Consider the following 22518-nt stretch of genomic DNA (forward strand, 5'->3'; position numbering starts at 1 on the left):
AGGCCAAGGTAACGATGGAGCCCATAGGCAATACATAACTGCAGATTTGCATAACTAGAGTAACAATGCAAGTATAACATCACTACAAAGTATTGGAAAAATGCTGCAATATGTCATCACTTAAACAATCAGTACACATCTGACATCATCATGTCGGCATTCATCATCCCAAACTCACACTTGATTCAGTTGTACCTTTTTCGAGTTGGCGATGTAAGGTAAATACTTTTGGAGTTGAGGATGGAAATTAGACTCTGACTAGAGTTTAAGGGGACCATGGTAGACTTTCTTTGAATAAAGATGAACATGTTCTAAATTAGTTAGCAACAAGACTCCCAGATAAACATCCTCCACATCAGCTCTGTTCAAACTTGAACATTCAGTTTCAAGAGATAAACACTAAATGAACAAACAGCCACTACAACGGATAGGCTACATCCTCGCCATAACAGACTTGACAACATTCAGTATTCTTGAGTACTCGTAAAACAGAGCAGATTGCTCGCCCTGTAAACCATCACGGTGGAGCCGGTTGCTGCCGGTAAGATTGTTGCATGGGCTGCCTCCAATTATCAAGTCAAAGCCACCCAATCTTCTAGTAAATGACTCGATTGTATCATTAGTGAGAGTTTCCACATCTGGAATCTCAATCAGACTGCCACCCGTTTGATTCTGATTCCACCAACCTCTGAAAATCCTCCTGTTCACTTCCGAAATCTCAACAGAAACCACTGTTTTCATGTGGACCCCAAGCTTGTGCAGGGCTACTTCTCCTCCTCCAATACCTGTGAATAAGGACAGCACATTTATACCATCGGGAAACGTGTCCCTCAGCACTGACAAGTGGTAAGCAACTGTATCCACTTGAAATGAGTTGCCAAGAGCTTTGTACCTCTCCATCTTGCAGACTCCCCTCGTGTGGTCTCTTGGGAAACCAAGTAGACACTCCATCTCATGAGGCTCCAAAGGCGCAACCTTGTTCTTTCCAATCCAAACAAGATTCCATTTCCTGCATTCATCCGTGACATACTTCTGAACACTTGCAGATGGTAGACTGCCTGAGCTTGCAAGAGCATACTCGATCCGTTCTGTCAGCTTTGCACTTGCCACACTCGTCAGCAACCCTTTATATTGTATGTTCGTGCTGTCCGCGAATCCTCATATCTTTATCTAATAATAAAGAGGCTATCGCTTCCGTCGGAAAACCCACCGTGGTGATTTTATAAAAAAGCCCTTACTGTTTATGACATTAAACTCGTAATATATATTAAATATTTTTTTAAATACTCATATCTTTTAAACCGTAACTTTAAATTTAACATATTATACATGGAATTTGATTAGAAAAATATGTAAAATTTAAATATGATATTATTTTATCTGTTAAACGTTTAATAAAAATACTATATATGGTGCAATCTTAATAAATAAGTCATTATTCGTCTTTCTTTCATACCGGTACTCATCCGGGTTGGGAATGAACACGTCAACAAAATCAGGATTAGAGATGAAACTGAAGGTCACTTGACTGATTCTTTGCACGTGTTAAATCTACATGCAAGCCGTGTTAAAATGGAAAACTTGTGAAATTTTGAACTGCATTTTTGTAGGATAAGACCATCTTTATTTGTATCGTAACTATAAATTCTCAAATTATAGACATTTTTTATAAATTAAGAGTGTGTGTCGTGTGGTATTTCTTTCTCCCGTTGCAACGCATGGGCCCTTTTGCTATCAATCTTAAATATGGAGAGGACATGAGGGTTCGCGGACACACCCGATCAGTCCCTCATATAGGACACGACCCTACGTCAGATCATTTTTTTCTTTATTCATTCTTTTCATTCTATCTCTTTCTCTTCATCAATCACGTGCAAGTGACCAGACATATAAGGAAGAAAATAAAGAGCATGATTGTACGGACGGACAAATAGGGGACACTCTCGGTCATTGACCGGGCGTGTCCGCGGGCGTTTGAGGGTCCGAGTTGGCAAGCCTAGGCTGAAGATGTTCTAAGTGTTGGAAATATGCCCTAGAGGCAATAATAAAGTAGTTATTGTCATATTTTCTTGTTCATGATAATCGTTTATTATCCATGTTATAATTGTATTGATTGGAAATTCAAATACATGTGCGGATACATAGACAACAAAGTATCCCTAGTAGGTCTTTGCTGGACTAGCTCGTTGATCAAAGATGGCTAAGGTTTCCTAGCCATAGGCATGAGCTGTCATTTGATAACGGGATCACATCATTAGGAGAATCATGTGATGGACAAGACCCAAACCTTAAGCATAGCGTTTTGATTGTATCCAGATTACTGATATTGCTTTCTGCATATCAATGTATTTGTTCCTATGACCATGAGATCATGCAACTTACTAACACCGGAGGAATGCCTTTTGTGTATCAAACGTCGCAACGTAACTAGGTGACTATAAAGATGCTCTACAGGTATCTCCAAGGGTGTATGTGGAGTTGGTTGTCACACCATATGTTTAACTCTGCTGACTAAATTAATTTACCTAAAAATTAGGATCAATTAAAAAATTTGTGAGTGCTTGTTAAGCTTGATGTGATTATTGCTTGTTGCTTGTGTTTGAATCACAATGTTCATGCTGCTTTCTAGACTCACCTCCTTGACCCAAACCCTTGTCCAATGACCATATCATGTGTGTAGGACCAAGATTTACTTTTACCCAATTATTATTTCGACCAAAAAGCATTATTTAATTTAAGCTTTCAAAAACCCATGAGATGGGATTTATACTACAAGTCCTCAAATTAGGGAAGTTGTTTTGCACAAAATATTTTATTTAAATTCCATTATCAAAATGTCTTCCCAAAACCACTAGATTATTATTTTTAAATTTATTTTTATATTTTATTTAAATATCTTTTTCTAAGGCCAGAAATGGTCCCTTATGAAGGAAAGTTATTTTTATTGCTTACAAAACATTTGAGAAAATTTAGGAAACTCATTGGATATATATATTCCATATATAAGGGTCTATACACATGGTCATGTTCAAAGTATAGGGCAAAACCCTTCAAGACCCTTCCTACCTATTTCAACCTTTTGAAATATTTCTAGCATGTCACACATGTTATATGTAATGATCTTGCCAAGTTTCATATCAATCCAAGTTAATTTGATTCAGCTAAATATTCCAAAACCCTATCTGTCCAGATTCAAATTTAAGCAACCCTACATTGCCAAGTGTATCCAGTTGTGCTCAAATTTGGTGGACATGTTTTGATTCTCCAATACTACATCCACACCAACTGGTGCATCAAGGAGAATAGATGAACTTGTCCCAAACCTCTCAAAACCTTCTATGCCGATTTCTAGACTTGGAAAACTTTACATTGTGAAGTTTCTTCAATTGGTCCCAAACTTTTTGAGCATGCTCTAATACTCAAATAATGCCACTAGGCCAAGTGGTATATTTGTGGGGATTAAATTGCATGGGTTCATATTCAGTAAGTCACTTCTGCCTATTTCTTGGGGTTTTTAAGTCTACATTGGAAACTTTCTCCAACAAATCCTCAATTTGATACACAAGCTCATTTTGACCTATCATGTGATCATGTTAAGTTTAATAGAAATTGGAATCTATCTGATAGCACTAACATCCATCAAACACCTTCTTCCCAATTTACCAAAATTGCTACTTTGGCACCTTCCACTAATCTCCTTGAGCTTAAAATTTTACCACAACTTTGTCTACTCCCCTTTTACCTCTAGTAACCTTTCCATGGCCTCTGGTCAATTATTGTAGGGTGACTCCATCTCCCCACCTCTCCTTTTTACCATGACAACACTACTTTTTACCCATCTTGCTATACTTATGCTCAAGACAATGCCCCCACCTCTTTCCAGAGCACCTCTAGTATACAAATGCATCATTTCAAACCAAAGTATGGCATGCTCATGTGGGAAATATGAGCAGCTCTTTTGAAACTTGTGTTTTGGCAGAAATTGGACCTTGAACTGCAACTGCTAGCTACACACCTCTCCTTGATGTGCAACTTTGCAGTATTGTAGTCCTTCCATATCTAATACTACTAGACAAAGTTTAATCCCGAGATTCCCCTAGTAAGCACCCTCATTTCTAGCCCTAAGATTGTTGCTGCAAACTAAACTGCAGCCAGAACCCAGCCTAACCATTTTCATATAATGCCAAACTCCACCATCAACCTCCTGCATGTTGGGGAACGACGGATGGGAAACAAAAATTTTCCTACGCGCACGAAGACCTATCATGGTGATGTCCGTCTACGAGAGGGGATTTCCGATCTACGTACCCTTGTAGATCGCACAACAGAAGCGTTAGTGAACGCGGTTGATGTAGTGGAACATCCTCACGTCCCTCGATCCGCCCCGCGAACTGTCCCACGAACCATCCCACGATCCGCTCCGATCTAGTGCCGAACGGACGGCACCTTCGCGTTCAGCACACGTACAACTCGACGATGATCTCGGCCTTCTTGATCCAGCAAGAGAGACGGAGAGGTAGATTAGTTCTCCGGCAGCGTGACGGCGCTCCGGAGGTTGGTGGTGATCTAATCTCAGCAGGGCTCCGCCCGAGCTCCGCAGAAACGCGATCTAGAGGAAAAACCGTGGAGGTATGTGGTCGGGCTGCCGTGGCAAAAGTTGTCTCAAATCAGCCCTAATACCTTAGTATATATAGGAGGGAGGGGGAGGGAAGAGGCAGCCTCAAACCCTCAAGGTTTGGCCGAAATTGGAGGTGGAGGAGTCCTACTCCAATCCTACTTGGAGTAGGATTCCACCTTCCCACTTGGAAACTCTTTCCACCTTGTGTTTTTTCCTTCTCAAACCTTATGGGCCTTAGTGGGAACTTATTCCAGCCCACTAGGGGCTGGTTTATCTCTTCCCATAGCCCATGAGACCCCTTGGGGCGTGACACCCCTCCCGATGGTCCCCGGCACCCCTCCGGCACTCCCGGTACACTACCAATGAGCCCGAAACTTTTCCGGTGACCAAAACAGGACTTCCTATATATAAATCTTTACCTCCGGACCATTTCGGAGCTCCTCATGACGTCCTGGATCTCATCCGGGACTCCGAACAACATTCGGTAACCAACCATATAACTCAAATACGCATAAAACAATGTCGAACCTTAAGTGTGCAGACCCTGCGGGTTCGAGAACTATGCAGACATGACCCGAGTGACTCCTCGGTCAATATCCAATAGCGGGACCTGGATGCCCATATTGGATCCCACATATTCTACGAAGATCTTATCGTTTGAACCTCAGTGCCAAGGATTCATATAATCCCGTATGTCATTCCCTTTGTCCTTCGGTATGTTACTTGCCCGAGATTCGATCGTCAGTATTCGCATACCTATTTCAATCTCATTTACCGGCAAGTCTCTTTACTCATTCTGTAATACAAGATCCCGCAACTTACACTAAGTCACAATGCTTGCAAGGCTTGTGTGTGATGTTGTATTACCGAGTGGGCCCCGAGATACCTCTCCGTCACACGGAGTGACAAATCCCAGTCTCGATCCATACTAACTCAATGAACACCTTCGGAGATACCTGTAGAGCATCTTTATAGTCACCCAGTTACGTTGCGACGTTTGATACACACAAAGCATTCCTCCGGTGTCAGTGAGTTATATGATCTCATGGTCATAGGAACAAATACTTGACACGCAGAAAACAGTAGCAACAAAATGACACGATCAACATGCTACGTCTATTAGTTTGGGTCTAGTCCATCACATGATTCTCCTAATGATGTGATCCTGTTATCAAGTAACAACACTTGCCTATGGCCAGGAAACCTTGACCATCTTTGATCAACGAGCTAGTCAACTAGAGGCTTACTAGGGACAGTGTTTTGTCTATGTATCCACACAAGTATTGTGTTTCCAATCAATACAATTATAGCATGGATAATAAACGATTATCATGAACTAAGAAATATAATAATAACTAATTATTATTGCCTCTAGGGCATATTTCCAACAGTCTCCCACTTGCACTAGAGTCGATAATCTAGTTCACATCACCATGTGATTTCAACGAATCCAACACCCATATAGTTCTGGGGTCTGATCACGTCTTGCTCATGAGAGAGGTTTTAGTCAACGGTTCTGAAACTTTCAGATCCGTGCATTCTTTACAAATCTTTATGTCATCTTATAGATGTTGCTACTACGTGCTATTCGGAAATGCTCCAAATATCTACTCTATTATACGAATCCGTTTCACTACTTATAGTTATTCGGATAAGTGTCAAAGCTTGCATCGACGTAACCCTTTACGATGAACTCTTTAACCACCTCCATAATCGAGAAAAATTCCTTAGTCTATTTAGTTACTAAGGATAACTTTGACTGCTGATCAGTGATTCAATCCTGGATCACTCTGTGTACCTCTTAATAGACTTGCTGCAAGGCACACATCAGGTGCGGTACTCAGCATGGCATACTTTAGAGTCTACGGCTAAGGCATAGAAGACGACCTTCGTCTATTCTCTTTATTCTGCCGTGGTAGGGTTTTGAGTCTTACTCAAATTCACACCTTACAACACAGTCAAGAACTCCTTCTTTGCTGATCTATTTCGTATTCCTTCAAAAACTTGTCAAGGCATGCATCTAGTTGAAACTTCTATTAAGCGTTTTGATCTATCTCCATAGATCTTGATGCTCAACGTTCAAGTAGCTCAATCCAGGTATTCCTTTGAAAAACTCCTTTCAAACAACCTTTTATGCTTCACAGAAATTCTACATTACTTCTGATCAACAATATGTCAACCACATATACTTATCAGAAATTCTATAGTGCTCCCACTCACTTCTTTGGAAATACAAGTTTCTCATAAACCTTGTACAAACCCAAAATCTTTGATCATCTCATCAAAGTGTATATTTCAACTCCGAGATGCTTGCACCAGTCCATTGAAGGATCGCTGGAGCTTGCATACTTTTTAGTATCTTTAGGATCAACAAAACCTTCTGGTTGTATCACATACAATGTTTGCTCAAGGAAACCGTCGAGGAAACAATGTTTTGACATCCTATGTACAATATTTCAAAAATAATGCAAAAACTACTAACATAATTCTAACAGACTTTTAGCATCGCTACGAGTGAGAAAGTCTCACCATAGTTAACTGTTTGATCATGTCGGAAACATCTTTGCGACAAGTCGAGCTTTTCTTAATAGTGACTTATCACCATCGTCGTCTGTCTTCCTTTTAAAGATCCATCTTTACTCAATAGTCTTACGACCATCAAGTAGTTCTTCCAAAGTCTACACTTTGTTTTCATACATGGATCCTCTCTCGGATTTCATGGCCTCCAGCCATTTGTCGGAATCCGGGCCCACCATCGCTTCTCCACACCTCGTAGGTTCATTATTGTTCAACAACATTACCTCCAAGACAGGGTTACCATACCACTCTGTAGTAGTACGCGACCTTGTCGATCTACGAGGTTTGTAGTAACTTGATCCGAAGCTCAATGATCACCATCATCAGCTTCCACTTCAATTGGTGTAGGCGCCACAGGAACAACTTCCTGTGCCCTGCTACACACTAGTCGAAGTGATGGTTCAATAACCTCATCAAGTTCTATCACCCTCCCACTCAATTCTTTCGAGAGAAACCTTTCCTCAAGAAAGAACCCGTTTCTAGAAACAAACACTTTGCTTCCGGATCTGAGATAGGAGATGTACCCAACTGTTTTGGATATCCTATGAAGATGCATTTATCCGCTTTGGGTTCGAGCTTATCAGACTGAAACTTTTTCACATAAGTGTCGAAGCCCCAAACTTTCAAGAAACGACAATTTAGATTTCTCTAAACCTCAGTCTATACTGTGTCATCTCAACGGAAATACGTGGTGCCCTATTTAAAGTGAATGCGGTTGTCTCTAATGCATAACCCATAAACGATAGTGGTAATTCGATAAGAGACATCATAGCATGCACCATACCAAATAGTGTGTGGCTATGACGTTCACACACATCATCACACTATGATGTTCCAGGTGGCATGAACTGCGAAACAATTTCCACATTATCTTAACTACGTACCAAAACTCGTAACTCAGATATTCATTTCTATTATTGTATCGTAGACAGTTTATCCTCTTGTTACGACGAACTTTACTCCGAAACAGAATTTGAACTTTTCAATATTTCACACTTGTGATTCATTAAGTAAATACTCTTGTATCTACTCAAATCGTCATTGAAGTAAGAACATAATGTTATCCACTGCGTGCCTCAGCACCCATTGGACTGCATACATCAAAATGTATCACTTCCAACAAGTTACTATCTTGTTTCATCTCAATGAAAACAAGGCCTTGCTCATGTGGTATGATTTTCATGTCACTAGTGATTCAAAATCAAGTGAGTATAAAGATCCATCAGCATGGAGCCTCTTCATGCAATTTATAGCAACATGATTCAAGCGGCAGTGCCACAAGTAAGTGGTACTATCATCATTACCTCGTATCTTTTGGCACCAATATCATGAACATGTGTAACACTACGATCGAGATTCAATAAACCATTGAAGGTGATTATTCAAGCAAATAGAGTAACCATTATTCTCTTTAAATGAATAATCGTATTGCAATAAACACGATCCAATCATGTTCATGCTTAACGCAAGCACCAAATAAAAATTATTTAGGTTTAACACCAATCCCGATGGTAGAGGGAGCGTGCGACGTTTGATCATATCAACCTTGGAAACACTTCCAACACGTATCGTCACCTTGCCTTTAGCTAGTCTCCGTTTATGCCGTAGCTTCCATTTCGTGTTACTAATTACTTAGCAACCGAATCGGTATCCAATACCCTCGTGCTACTAGGAGTACTAGTAAAGTACACATCAACATCATGTATATCAAATATACTTCTTTCGGCTTTTGCCAGCCTTCTTATCTACCAAGTATCTAGAGTTGCTCCGCCTCAGTGACCGTTCCCCTCATAACAGAAGCACTTAGTCCCGGGCTTGGGTTTAATTTGGGGTCTCTTCATTAGTGCAGCAACTGCTTTGCCATTTCACGAAGTATCCCTTCTAGCCCTTGCCTTTCTCGAAACTTAGTGGTTTTACTAACCATCAACTATTGATGCTCCTTCTTGATTTCTACTTTCACAGTGTCAAACATCGCGAATCGCTCAAGGATCATTGTATCTATCCTTGATATGTTATAGTTCATCACGAAGCTCTCACAGCTTGGTGGCAGTGACTTTGGAGAACCATCACTATCTTATCTGGAAGATCAACTCCCACTTGATTCAAAGGATTGTCGTACTCAGATAATCTGAGCACACGCTCAACGATTGAGCTTTTCTCCTTTACTTCATGGACAAAGAATCTTGTCGGAGGTCTCATACCTCTTAACAAGGGCACAAGCATGAAATCACAATTTCATCTCTTTAGAACATCTCTTATGTTCCGTGACGTTTGAAAACGTCTTCGGCGCCTTGCTTCTAAGCCTTTAAGTATTTTGTACTGAACTATCGTGTAGTCATCAGAAACGTGTATGTCGGATGTTCACAACATCTACAGACGATGCTCGAGGTGCAGCACACCGAGTGGTGCATTAAGGACATAAGCCTTCTGCGCAGCAACGAGGACAATCCTCGGTTTTACAGACTCAGTCTGCAAAGTTTGCTACTATCAACGTTCAACTAAATTTTCTCTAGGAACATATAAAAACAGTAGAGCTATAGCGCAAGCTACATCGTAATTCGCAAAGACCATTAGACTATGTTCATGACAATTAGTTCAATTAATCATATTACTTAAGAACTCCCACTCAAAAAGTACATCTCTCTAGTCATTTGAGTGGTACATGATCCAAATCCACTATCTCAAGTCCGATCATCACGTGAGTCGAGAATAGTTTTAGTGGTAAGCATCTCTATGCTAATCATATCAACTATACGATTCATGCTCGACCTTTCGGTCTCATGTGTTCCGAGGCCATGTCTGCACATGCTAGGCTCGTCAAGCTTAACCCGAGTGTTCCGCGTGTGCAACTGTTTTGCACCCGTTGTATGTGAACGTTGAGTCTATCACACCCGATCATCACGTGGTGTCTCGAAACGAAGAACTGTCGCAACGGTGCACAGTCGGGGAGAACACAATTTCGTCTTGAAATTTTAGTGAGAGATCACCTCATAATGCTACCGTCGTTCTAAGCAAGATAAGGTGCATAAAGGATTAACATCACATGCAATTCATAAGTGACATGATATGGCCATCATCATGTGCTTCTTGATCTCCATCACCAAAGCACCGGCACGATCTTCTTGTCACCGGCGTCACACCATGATCTCCATCATCATGATCTCCATCAACGTGTCGCCATCGGGGTTGTCGTGCTACTCATGCTATTACTACTAAAGCTACATCCTAGCAATATAGTAAACGCATCTGCAAGCACAAACGTTAGTTTAAAGACAACCCTATGGCTCCTGCCGGTTGCCCTACCATCGACGTGCAAGTCGATATTAACTATTACAACATGATCATCTCATACATCCAATATATCACATCACATCGTTGGCCATATCACATCACAAGCATACCCTGCAAAAACAAGTTAGACGTCCTCTAATTGTTGTTGCATGTTTTACGTGGTGACCATGGGTATCTAGTAGGATCGCATCTTACTTACGCAAACACCACAACGGAGATATATGAATTGCTATTTAACCTCATCCAAGGACCTCCTCGGTCAATTCCGATTCAACTAAAGTTGGAGAAACCGACACCCGCCAGTCATCTTTGAGCAACGGAGTCACTCGTAGCGATGAAACCAGTCTCTCGTAAGCGTACGAGTAATGTCGGTTCGAGCCGCTTCGATCCAACAATACCGCAGAATCAAGAAAAGACTAAGGAGGGCAGCAAGACGCACATCACCGCCCACAAAAACTTCTGTGTTCTACTCGAGATTACATCTATGCCTAAACCTAGCTCATGATGCCACTGTTGGGGAACGACGGATGGGAAACAAAAATTTTCCTACGCGCACGAAGACCTATCATGGTGATGTCCATCTACGAGAGGGGATTTCCGATCTACGTACCCTTGTAGATCGCACAGCAGAAGCGTTAGTGAATGCGGTTGATGTAGTGGAACGTCCTCACGTCCCTCGATCCGCCCCGCGAACTGTCCCACGAACCATCCCACGATCCGTCCCACGATCCGCTCCGATCTAGTGCCGAACGGACGGCACCTTCGCGTTCAGCACACGTACAACTCGACGATGATCTCGGCCTTCTTGATCCAGCAAGAGAGACGGAGAGGTAGATTAGTTCTCCGGCAGCGTGACGGCGCTCCGGAGGTTGGTGGTGATCTAATCTCAGCAGGGCTCCGCCCGAGCTCCGCAGAAACGCGATCTAGAGGAAAAACCGTGGAGGTATGTGGTCGGGCTGCCGTGGCAAAAGTTGTCTCAAATCAGCCCTAATACCTTAGTATATATAGGAGGGAGGGGGAGGGAAGAGGCAGCCTCAAACCCTCAAGGTTTGGCCGAAATTGGAGGTGGAGGAGTCCTACTCCAATCCTACTTGGAGTAGGATTCCACCTTCCCACTTGGAAACTCTTTCCACCTTGTGTTTTTTCCTTCTCAAACCTTATGGGCCTTAGTGGGAACTTATTCCAGCCCACTAGGGGCTGGTTTATCTCTTCCCATAGCCCATGAGACCCCTTGGGGCGTGACACCCCTCCCGATGGTCCCCGGCACCCCTCCGGCACTCCCGGTACACTACCAATGAGCCCGAAACTTTTCCGGTGACCAAAACAGGACTTCCTATATATCAATCTTTACCTCCGGACCATTCCGGAGCTCCTCGTGACGTCCTGGATCTCATCCGGGACTCCGAACAACATTCGGTAACCAACCATATAACTCAAATACGCATAAAACAACGTCGAACCTTAAGTGTGCAGACCCTGCGGGTTCGAGAACTATGTAGACATGACCCGAGTGACTCCTCGGTCAATATCCAATAGCGGGACCTGGATGCCCATATTGGATCCCACATATTCTACGAAGATCTTATCGTTTGAACCTCAGTGCCAAGGATTCATATAATCCCGTATGTCATTCCCTTTGTCCTTCGGTATGTTACTTGCCCGAGATTCGATCGTCAGTATTCGCATACCTATTTCAAACTCGTTTACCGGCAAGTCTCTTTACTCGTTCCGTAATACAAGATCTCGCAACTTACACTGAGTCACAATGCTTGCAAGGCTTGTGTGTGATGTTGTATTACCGAGTGGGCCCCGAGATACCTCTCCGTCACACGGAGTGACAAATCCCAGTCTCGATCCATACTAACTCAACGAACACCTTCGGAGATACCTGTAGAGCATCTTTATAGTCACCCAGTTACGTTGCGACATTTGATACACACAAAGCATTCCTCCGGTGTCAGTGAGTTATATGATCTCATGGTCATAGGAAGAAATACTTGACACGCAGAAAACAGTAGCAACAAAATGACACGATCAACATGCTACGTCTATTAGTTTGGGTCTAGTCCATCACATGATTCTCCTAATGATGTGATCCCGTTATCAAGTAACAACACTTGCCTATGGCCAGGAGACCTTGACCATCTCTGATCAACGAGCTAGTCAACTAGAGGCTTACTAGGGACAGTGTTTTGTCTATGTATCCACACAAGTATTGTGTTTCCAATCAATACAATTATAGCATGGATAATAAACGATTATCATGAACAAAGAAATATAATAATAACTAATTATTATTGCCTCTAGGGCATATTTCCAACACTGCATGCATGCCTTGAGTGCGAGACAACTTAGACTGGCCAGACGAGCAACGTAGACATGAGTGGCCATGGTGACCACCTACCTCGCAGGCAGAAACGGTGCTCTGCACCTTGTCGTTTTGCTGCAGCTCGTGTCGAGCTGTGGCAACATGTCTCAGAGCGCCAGGGCATCTTCCTTTCCATATTTGATCCCTTCCCCAACACCAGATCGACTCCAAACACCTCTGGCATGTGTGTTTCCCCTGTGCGAAAGCATCTAAGGTGAGCCCGAGCTCCCCTCTCCTCTTCCACATCGCTTTATTCCTTTCCCCGAGCTCCATGTTGCCCCCTTCGCTCCTCCTAGCTCCTGCAAACACCCCGAGCACGTCCCTCTCTCCTCGTGCGCCCTACGTCCGCGACAATGGCCGAAGCCGTCGCCGGCCTCCGCGCAGAATCTGAGCACCCTGGGCTCCAACCTCTCTTTTGAGCAACTTCGAGGCAACCCAGCACCCCCGTCGGGTCCCCTCTGCCTCTCCCGCGACGGGAGGTTGAAGACGGACCCGTCAGCCGACGGCCCCCTCCTATAAGTGGCCAGTGGGGCTTGCGGGTGCTCCCCGGGTTAGGTGGCCACGCCCCGGCCTAATGCGGACTCCCCCGCGTGGAGAGCATTCCCCTGAATGCACCTTCGGCGTGGCCTTGGCGAGGTGCGGTTGGGTTAGCTGGGTCGGCCCGCGGCCTGTCCAGCGCGTAGAGCGCAACTTAGCCCTCAGGTATATTACTTTCCTTTTTATTTCAATTTTTAGAAACTTCATAAATCCATAAAAAATTTATTTGAACTCCAAATTGGTGATCCAAATTTCTGTAGAATCCTAAAACCAAGATCTATTAAGATATGTGCTTTGCACATTTTTCCAGAAAGCTCTTCTCCACTGTTTTAAGTAAAGTTTCAACTTTGAATATTTCAAACCCACTTTGTAAAAATCCTAAATAGCTCAAATCAACTCTAAATGGAGTGATTCCAATTTCCATAGGCTTATAAAATCTTGATGTAATTTTATAGCCTTAGTCAACATTTCTCCGTGCCTTATTTCTGTTGCATCAAATAAATGGCACCTATTCCTATTTATCTCATGTTGTAAAACCCCTAGAATATCAATATCAACTCCAAATCTAGTGAAACAACTTCCTAAATGTTTCTAAAGTCCTGACCTATTAAATGAGTGCCTCCACTCATTTTTATCAGAATATTTGATGTATACTTCTTATGGGGCTAGAGATGCCTCTGTTTCCACCATTTAAAAATCTCCGGTGATCTAAATCACTTAGAACAACTTTAAGGATTTTTCTTGTGACCATAGATGTCCCACAAAAATAAAACTCCTATTTATAGAGCACTTTTGTTCCTGCTTGTTGTGTGGCTTATCGTTGTTGTTTCCGACAATAGTTGACGAAATAGACGGAGTACTCGGAGTTGGACTAGGAGACCTCGAAGACCCCAAAGACGTATTTGAGCAAGGCAAGCAACCCTTTGACCATGTCTGAGAAAATATTTTATGCATGCCATGTTGATTACTTTATTCTGATCATATGATCATGATTAATCGGTAAACCCTTGGTATGGTGTTACCGATGGCTCCTCTGGAGCACTTGAATTGAGCATGACCTTACCATTCATGAGGGTCACGCTGATGAAAAGTTGACAAGTAGATAGTAGTGCTACACATAGGATGAGCATATGCATGGTGATGGTAACATGGAGGTGATTACAAAGACTTTTCGAAAACCCCATCGGGTGCCACTAATGCCCGAGGGTGATGGTGTTGAGATGGTGACCACTTGGGAAAGAAGTGGTGTACTAGGAAAGGTTTTGTGTGTGTGGTTTCGGGAATCATATTAGATTTATGATGTGTCGACCGTCTCAACCTTACATGTGCGGCCACGATAGCCCTTTATGGGAGGACGATTTGTTGATTACTTTGGTCGGTGTTAGCAAAGAGCCCGCATTACTAGTGACGGGAGTGATACTCTTGGGACGGGGTCGTGCCAGGAATGGCGACTATGCTATTTTTACAGTTTTTGGGCACACCGTTGGTCCCTGCATGGATGATACGGTCTAGAGTTGGTGCTCGTAAGACGTACATCATGTGGGTTGGGTACCAATCGAGTGGACACTTTGTCTAGTATCGTTAGGAGAAAGGCAATGGTCGGTGATAACCCGCAAGTGTAGGGGTTCGCAACAGTTTTCACGGATAAGTTAAGCCAATTTATTGATTCGACACAAGGGGAGCCAAAGAATATTTATAAGCTTTAGCAGTTGAGTTGTCAATTCAACCGCACCTGAAAGATACTTGCTTGGCAATGAAATATTAGTAGCAACGGTGATATGGAGGTGATGGTGGCAATGGAAATAATGGTGGCAAAGCAACGAAAGTAAAACAACAAAAGTAAAGTAACTTGTAACTAGTAGGATTAAAACACTGTATGCTAGGGAGATGGATGGTTGGTCATGGATGAGAGGTATCATGTATTTATCTTGGGGCAAGGCACATAGAAAAGTAATGATCATCTAGGCATATATCAAACATTAGGTATGTATCCCGAGGTAGTCGTGCGTGCTTGCAATAAGAACTTGCACAACATCTTTTGTCCTACCATCCCTCTATCAACGGGGCCAAAAGGAACTTATGGAGATTAATGTGCTCCTGTCAAAGAGCACCGGAACAAAGCATTAACAATCAATGGATACATGTAATCCTCAAACTATAGTCTATACCCTTTGGTGTCCCAAGCTGTCACCATTGGGTTCGCCGGTTCCAGACTATAACAGGTGCATACTACTCATAGATATGATCTAGAGCACAAATATATTCATGAAATCATAAGGTATTCAGATCTGAAATCATGGCACTCGGGCCCAAAGTGACAAGCAGTAAGAGTAACAAATGGTAGCAAAGATGATAAACACCATAGTAGATGATATGCAACATGCCCCAACAATCTGACGAACTATTACATGATCTAACTCATCCAATCTCTCCCATACCCTTTACCTACAGCAGGGAATTACTCACACATGATGAGAGAAGCCATGAAATGATGATGGAGTGGTGATAGTGATGACAATGGCAACGATTTCCCCTCTCCGGAGGCCAAAACAGCCTCCAGATAAGCTCTCCCAAAGAAGAACCGAGGGTGTCGGCGGCTCCGCGTCGAGAACTTGCAAAACGACTTCTGTTCTGGAATTTCCCCGTCACGGGTAAAAATAGGAGCCAAAGTAGGGCACCAGAGGGGGTGGTGTTGGGGAACGTCGCATGGGAAACAAAAAATTTCCTACGCGCATGAGGACCTATCATGGTGATGTCCATCTACGAGAGGGGATATTCGATCTACGTACCCTTGTAGATCGCACAGCAGAAGCGTTTAAGAAACGCAGTTGATGTAGTGGAACGTCCTCACGTCCCTCGATCCGCCCCGCGAACCGTCCCGCGATCCGTCCCACGATCTAGTGCCAAACGGGCGGCACCTCCGCGTTCAGCACACGTACAGCTCGACGATGATCTCGGCCTTCTTGATCCAGCAAGAGAGACGAAGAGGTAGATGAGTTCTCCGGCAGCGTGACGGCTCTCCGGAGGTTGGTGGTGATCTAATCTCAGCAGGGCTCCGCCCGAGCTCCGCAGAAACGCGATCTAGAGGTAAAACCGTGGAGGTATGTGGTCGGGCTGCCGTGGCAAAAGTTGTCTCAAATCAGCCCTAAAACCTCCGTATATATAGGTGGGAGAGGGGGGGCCTTGCCTTGGGGCTCAAGGAGCCCCAAGGGGGTCGGCCGAGCCAAGGGGGGGAGTCCTCCCCTTCCAAACCGAATCCAACTAGGTTTGGAAGGAGGAGTCCTTCCCCCTTTTCCCACCTCCTCTTTTTTTTTTCTTTTTCTCTTTGATTTTCTTCCTATGGCGCATAGGGCCTTCTTGGGCTGTCCCACCAGCCCACTAAGGGCTGGTGTGCCACCCCCAAGGCCTATGGGCTTCCCCGGGGTGGGTTGCCCCCCCGTTGAACACCCGGAACCCATTCGTCATTCCCGGTACATTCCCGGTAACTCCGAAAACCTTCCGGTAATCAAATGAGGTCATCCTATATATCAATATTTGTTTCCGGACCATTCCGAAAACCCTCGTGACGTCCGTGATCTCATCCGGGACTCCGAACAACATTCGGTAACCAACCATATAACTCAAATACGCATAAAACAACGTCGAACCTTAAGTGTGCAGACCCTGCGGGTTCGAGAACTATGCAGACATGACCCGAGTGACTCCTCGGTCAATATCCAATAGCGGGACCTAGATGCCCATATTGGATCCCACATATTCTATGAAGATCTTATCGTTTGAACCTCAGTGCCAAGGATTCATATAATCCCGTATGTCATTCCCTGTGTCCTTCGGTATGTTACTTGCCCGAGATTCGATCATCAGTATCCGCATACTTATTTCAATCTCGTTTACCGGCAAGTCTCTTTACTCGTTCCGTAATACAAGATCCCGCAACTTACACTAAGTCACATTGCTTGCAAGGCTTGTGTGTGATGTTGTATTACCGAGAGGGCCCCGAGATACCTCTCCGTCACACGGAGTGACAAATCCCAGTCTTGATCCATACTAACTCAACGAACACCTTCGGAGATACCTGTAGAGCATCTTTATAGTCACCCAGTTACGTTGCGACGTTTGATACACAAAAAGCATTCCTCTGGTGTCAGTGAGTTATATGATCTCATGGTCATAGGAACAAATACTTGACACGCAGAAAACAGTAGCAACAAAATGACACGATCAACATGCTACGTCTATTAGTTTGGGTCTAGTTCATCACATGATTCTCCTAATGATGTGATCCCGTTATCAAGTGACAACACTTGCCTATGGTCAGGAAACCTTGACCATCTTTGATCAACGACTAGTCAACTAGAGGCTTACTAGCGACAGTGTTTTGTCTATGTATCTACACATGCACTGTGTTTCCAATCAATACAATTATAGCATGGATAATAAATGATTATCATGAACTAAGAAATATAATAATAACTAATTTATTATTGCCTCTAGGGCATATTTCCAACAGGTGCCCCCCACCCAGGCGGCCTCCCGGTGCGGCTAGGGGGCAGGCCGCGCCAACAGGTCGCCTGGGGGCCTTGTGGCTCCCCTCTGGCCCATCTTCTGGCCCATGGTCCCTCCCGGTGCATGGATTTTCTCTAATTTTTACGGGAATTTTCCGGGATGTCTAAATATCCATTTTCCTGCACACAAGAAAACCATACAGGAAGCTCTGCTAAAAACATCGTCAGTCCGGATTAGTTTCATTCAAATAATGCAAGAATGAGGCCAAAACAATAGCAAAAGTGTTTGGAAAAATCTATACGTTTGAGACGTATCAGTCGAGTACTTACCTCGGGTATGTTATATACCGCGAGTTGTGGATGACACTGTGACGCCCCGGTAGTTAAGTTACAATACTCACATGCTAATGGTGCCATGTCATTAAGATTGATTAAGCCAAAATGCCACCGATAAAAATCAAAGCCAAATTAAAGGTGAAATCAGAAATTCACAAACCTGAAAACTAAAATCATGGTTGGATTACAAATATTCTTTAAGTATTTGTAAAATATAAAGCAACATTTTTGTAAGTATTCAAAAGCTCTAAAACAATCAAAACAGAGGCCAAAAGAATAAATAAGAGGCATTTTGATTTATGAAAATATCCAAACCTATTTCAATTGCCCCCAAACTATTTTGTGGTAATATCTAATATTGCAATATGATTGATGGGTCAAGTTACAGATATTACAAAAGTCATTTAGTGAAGAAAATAAATACAAAACATAGACACAAAATAAAATAGGAAACTAAAAATAAAAAGGAACCTAGATTACTATGGCAATGGGCTAAGTGACACAGTACAATGTAGGCCGACGCACTAGGGCCTTCTCCTTCCTCACCACGAGGAGGAGGGAGAGCCATGGCGTGGCAGCCATCCCGCGGCTCTGGCCACGTCCCGGCCAAACGTCGACCATCCCCGCCCCTTCAGGGGCATAAGGAGGACACCCCCGACGGCATAGACAAACCCTAGCTGCCATATCTCCTCTCCCTCATTCGCTCTCTTCTTCCCCACGCGCACCCGAGCTCCTGTCGCCATGAATGACCTTGTTGTCGCGGGCACCATGATCCTCGTCGCGTGAAAGAACGTCCAGGAGGTCCGCCGCGGCCGGATCCGTCCGTTCCGGGGCCAGCTCACCGGGACGGCCCAAAAACTCGCCATCGTCGCCATCTTCACCCATGGCTGCCACATCTCGCCGCCGATCCGTCGCATTCTGGCCGCCCCACGCTCCCTAATCATGTCCACGAGCTTCGTGGTGAGTTTCTCGCCCGATTCCCATGGTTTACCGGCTCGATTCGTCGCCATTTGCAGCTATCCCCGAATGTACGCGTACATGTGTGTGTGTGAGCGTGCTGCTGCTTCTTGCCTTGGCCGCCACTGCCCGATGCTCGCCGCGCCCGTGTGTGTGTGCTCCCCTGCGCCCAGTCGCGCTCGTCTTCGCGTGGCCGCGCCCTTGCTGCCTGCTCCTTGTGCTCGCGTGCTGCTGCTCCTCCAAGCTGCTGGCTGCTACTGCTGTGCTGCTGCCGCTGCTGCTAGTCCCTGCTGCTGCTGCTGCTTGTGTTGTTACCGCTGCTAGCCGCTGTTACCGCCCAGCTAGTCATTGCTGTTGGCCATGGACAAGACCATGGCTGTGTATGTGCCTGAGTGTGTTTGTAGTGTACGTGTGTGAGTGCGTGTTGTGTGTGGCCGACTGGGTTTTATCCAATAATGGCCAGCCCTTGTTTAGATTAGTACTAGATTTAGGTAGCAATAATTAGTGCTAAATTAGTCTAGTAACAGATGACATGTGGACCTAATTTAATTAGATAGTTTTTAGTTATTTGCTTAGTTATAATCTATGCCTTTGGGCCTCTTGTTTATTTATAATCCTTATATAAAATAGGTGTAGGTGACATGTGGGTCACGCCTCTATGTTTGACCAGTCAAATTGACTGGGTCAACCCAAATTAATACAAAACCAAAAGATTTAGAAAATCCATAAAACTTCAAAAATTAATAGAAACTAAATCGTAACTCCGACAAAAATAATTTATATATAAAAATAATAAAAAAATGTAACAAATCTGAATATGTCATCCACGTACATGTCAAACTCCTCTAATATAGTGCACATGAACATTTTGCATCACAATCATATGTCCGAAAAATACGTTGAGCCAGGAATATAGTATATCCCCCCTTCTTTTAAAATAATTAGGGATGCATTAGAGCATGTCACCCACACATCTTGTCGTGCCATTGCATTTGTGTTGCATTTGATTGCTCCATCATTTACTTGTTTCCCCCTTTATTACTTATTTTCCGATAGACCTCGATGCTACGATAGACCCCAAGACCGATGTTGATCCGGTGATCGACTACTTCACCGTCGAGGATCCATATATGTCTGCAGAGCAATAAGGCAAGCAAACCCCCCTTGATCATTCCTATATCGCCTATGTCTTTCTCCCTGATGCTTGCATTAGTATTTTTGCTACTGTTGTAGTTAGCTCCTATATCTGATGCATAGCCTATTTTTGATGAACTGCTACTTCCGGTCATGTACTCTAATCTGCTTAGTATAGGTGGAGCAGTCATCCCCTCTGACCCCGTAGTCCAGTTGCCCCGCTTGTTTTCAAATCTCGATCACTGATCGACGAACCATACCCGACACAACACATACACCCCCCTTAGTTGTACGACGCTACAGAGATACTATCGGGTACCGAGGATGACACCTCGTTAAGTACTCCTGATGATATCCCTGTAGTATAGCTAGTCGGTCGTGGTTATCGAGGGTGATTCCTCTTTCACCATTCCCGACGACGCCTCTATCGTGCAACCCCTCAAGTGTGGGACCCCCGAGGGTGATTCCTCTAAGCCCACCTTGACGGATACATCGTTTGGAACCCAACGAGGGTGATACCTCGGATTCCCCCTGATGTTACAACCACACAGTTACTCGACCATGTTACTGGGATCATTGGTGATTAGTTGTAAGACGGGTGGATTCCTGCGAGACTGTGTTGATGGCCTAATTAAAATGTTAATGGATTTGGGTATTTGATCTGGGTTGGTTGGAGACCTTTTCGCACTAACCGGCTACGCGGGAAGAATTATGGGTACTCGGCGTCGCGGTATCAGCCGAAGCTTTTCAGATGTCAGCAATGTAGCGGCGCGCGCCCGAGTGGTTCCGAGATGCATCGCGCTTGTGATTAAGGGATGCTAGGACTGACGTCGGCCGCCCACGCCATGTGCAGGAGCGCGAAGGGGAACTGGGCCCACGAACCCTTTGTGCTTAGGAGTTAGACCGACGAGCTAGCCTCTGTGATTAGTCTTAGGTGGGGCTGCGACGTGTCGATATTCCGAGGCCGGGCAGGACCGAGAAAAGTGTGTCCGACCAGAGTGTTATCGAGCGTGACGGGACATGTGGTGCACCCCTGCAAGGATGAAAATTAACTATTCGAATAGCCGTGTCCACGGTTACAGGACGACTTGGAGTTGTGCCCTAATCTTATACAACTACAATTGTTACTTAACTGGAATTAGTTTGCCTCGGGATTGCTTCCTCGTAGGGAGTCGAGGGAGGATCTCTGGGCGTGACCTCACTTTAATATTGCTGCAACAATATGACTATTATGTTTTACCCCTGTTCTACTCTCGTCTATTGCTGCAAGACCCTGAAGATGCTAGTCTTCGATAGGACTAGGCCTTCTCTCTCTATTCTCGCATTGCTGCAGTCAGTCCACATATAACCCTCCCTACTTTGATACTGATGCATACTTAGAATAGATCTTATGTAAGACTTGCGAGTACTTTGGATGAGTACTCATCGCTGCTTTGCTCCCCCTTTGTCCCCTTGATCCGTTGCTGCGACCAGATGATGGAGCCCAAGAGATGGAGTTTCCTGCCGACGTCTGCCCCCCGATGGTGTCTTCTTCGTGGAGGCCGCTGATGACCAGGAGTAGCTAGGAGGTTCCCAGGCAGGAGGCCTCGCCTCGTTCGATCGTTATATCTTTTGTGCTAGCCTTCTCTAAGGCACCCCATGTTTTATGTATGTACTCAGATATTTTTGCTTCCGTTGACTCATGTGCCTATCGAGCTTCTGTATTCTAGCCCTCGAGGCCCCTGGCTTGTAATATGAAGCTTGTATTATTTTATTTGTGTCTAGAGTTGTGTTGTGATATCTTCCCGTGAATCCTTGGGTTTGATCGTACGCATTTGCGTGTATGATTAGCGTACGATTAAATCGAGGGCGTCACAGACACGAAAGTTTCCCGGATCTCGTGGGTACATCACGCAACCTGTGCGGAGTGTAAAACTATTCAAATAGTCGTGTCCACAGTCAAGGGAAATTGGGTAATCCTACATAAACCAAGTGTGAGTGTGTGTGTGGTTGAGAAAGATGATATTGTCAAGTCTGGTGACTTGGCATAGAGGGTGAACCTGAGGTGTTGAGCCCACAGTAGATCTGTTGATATTTGTAACCTGTTCTTATGGTTACCATTTGTCCTGTGATGCATGATCATATAAACACTTGACCGTGTTACTGTATTTAGGGAAAAAACTGCTTTCCACAAAGGCTCCATACTAAAGATACAT

At 44.2% G+C, this 22518-nt stretch overlaps 1 protein-coding gene across 1 annotated transcript; it reads right to left on the reverse strand.

The window, feature by feature from the left end:
• Nucleotides 1–432: 432 nt before the first annotated feature.
• On the reverse strand, nucleotides 433–19117 carry LOC123405117 (DNA (cytosine-5)-methyltransferase DRM2-like). Its single transcript, XM_045098943.1, has 2 exons — nucleotides 18958–19117; nucleotides 433–1124 (listed from the first exon to the last, which is right to left on the reverse strand). The coding sequence occupies exons 1-2, from the start codon at nucleotides 19115–19117 to the stop codon at nucleotides 433–435; spliced, it is 852 nt and encodes a 283-aa protein (XP_044954878.1).
• Between the last annotated feature and the right edge of the window lie 3401 nt (nucleotides 19118–22518).

Source organism: Hordeum vulgare, chromosome 6H (assembly GCF_904849725.1).
Source record: "Hordeum vulgare subsp. vulgare chromosome 6H, MorexV3_pseudomolecules_assembly, whole genome shotgun sequence".
NCBI classification, from domain to species: domain Eukaryota; kingdom Viridiplantae; phylum Streptophyta; class Magnoliopsida; order Poales; family Poaceae; genus Hordeum; species Hordeum vulgare.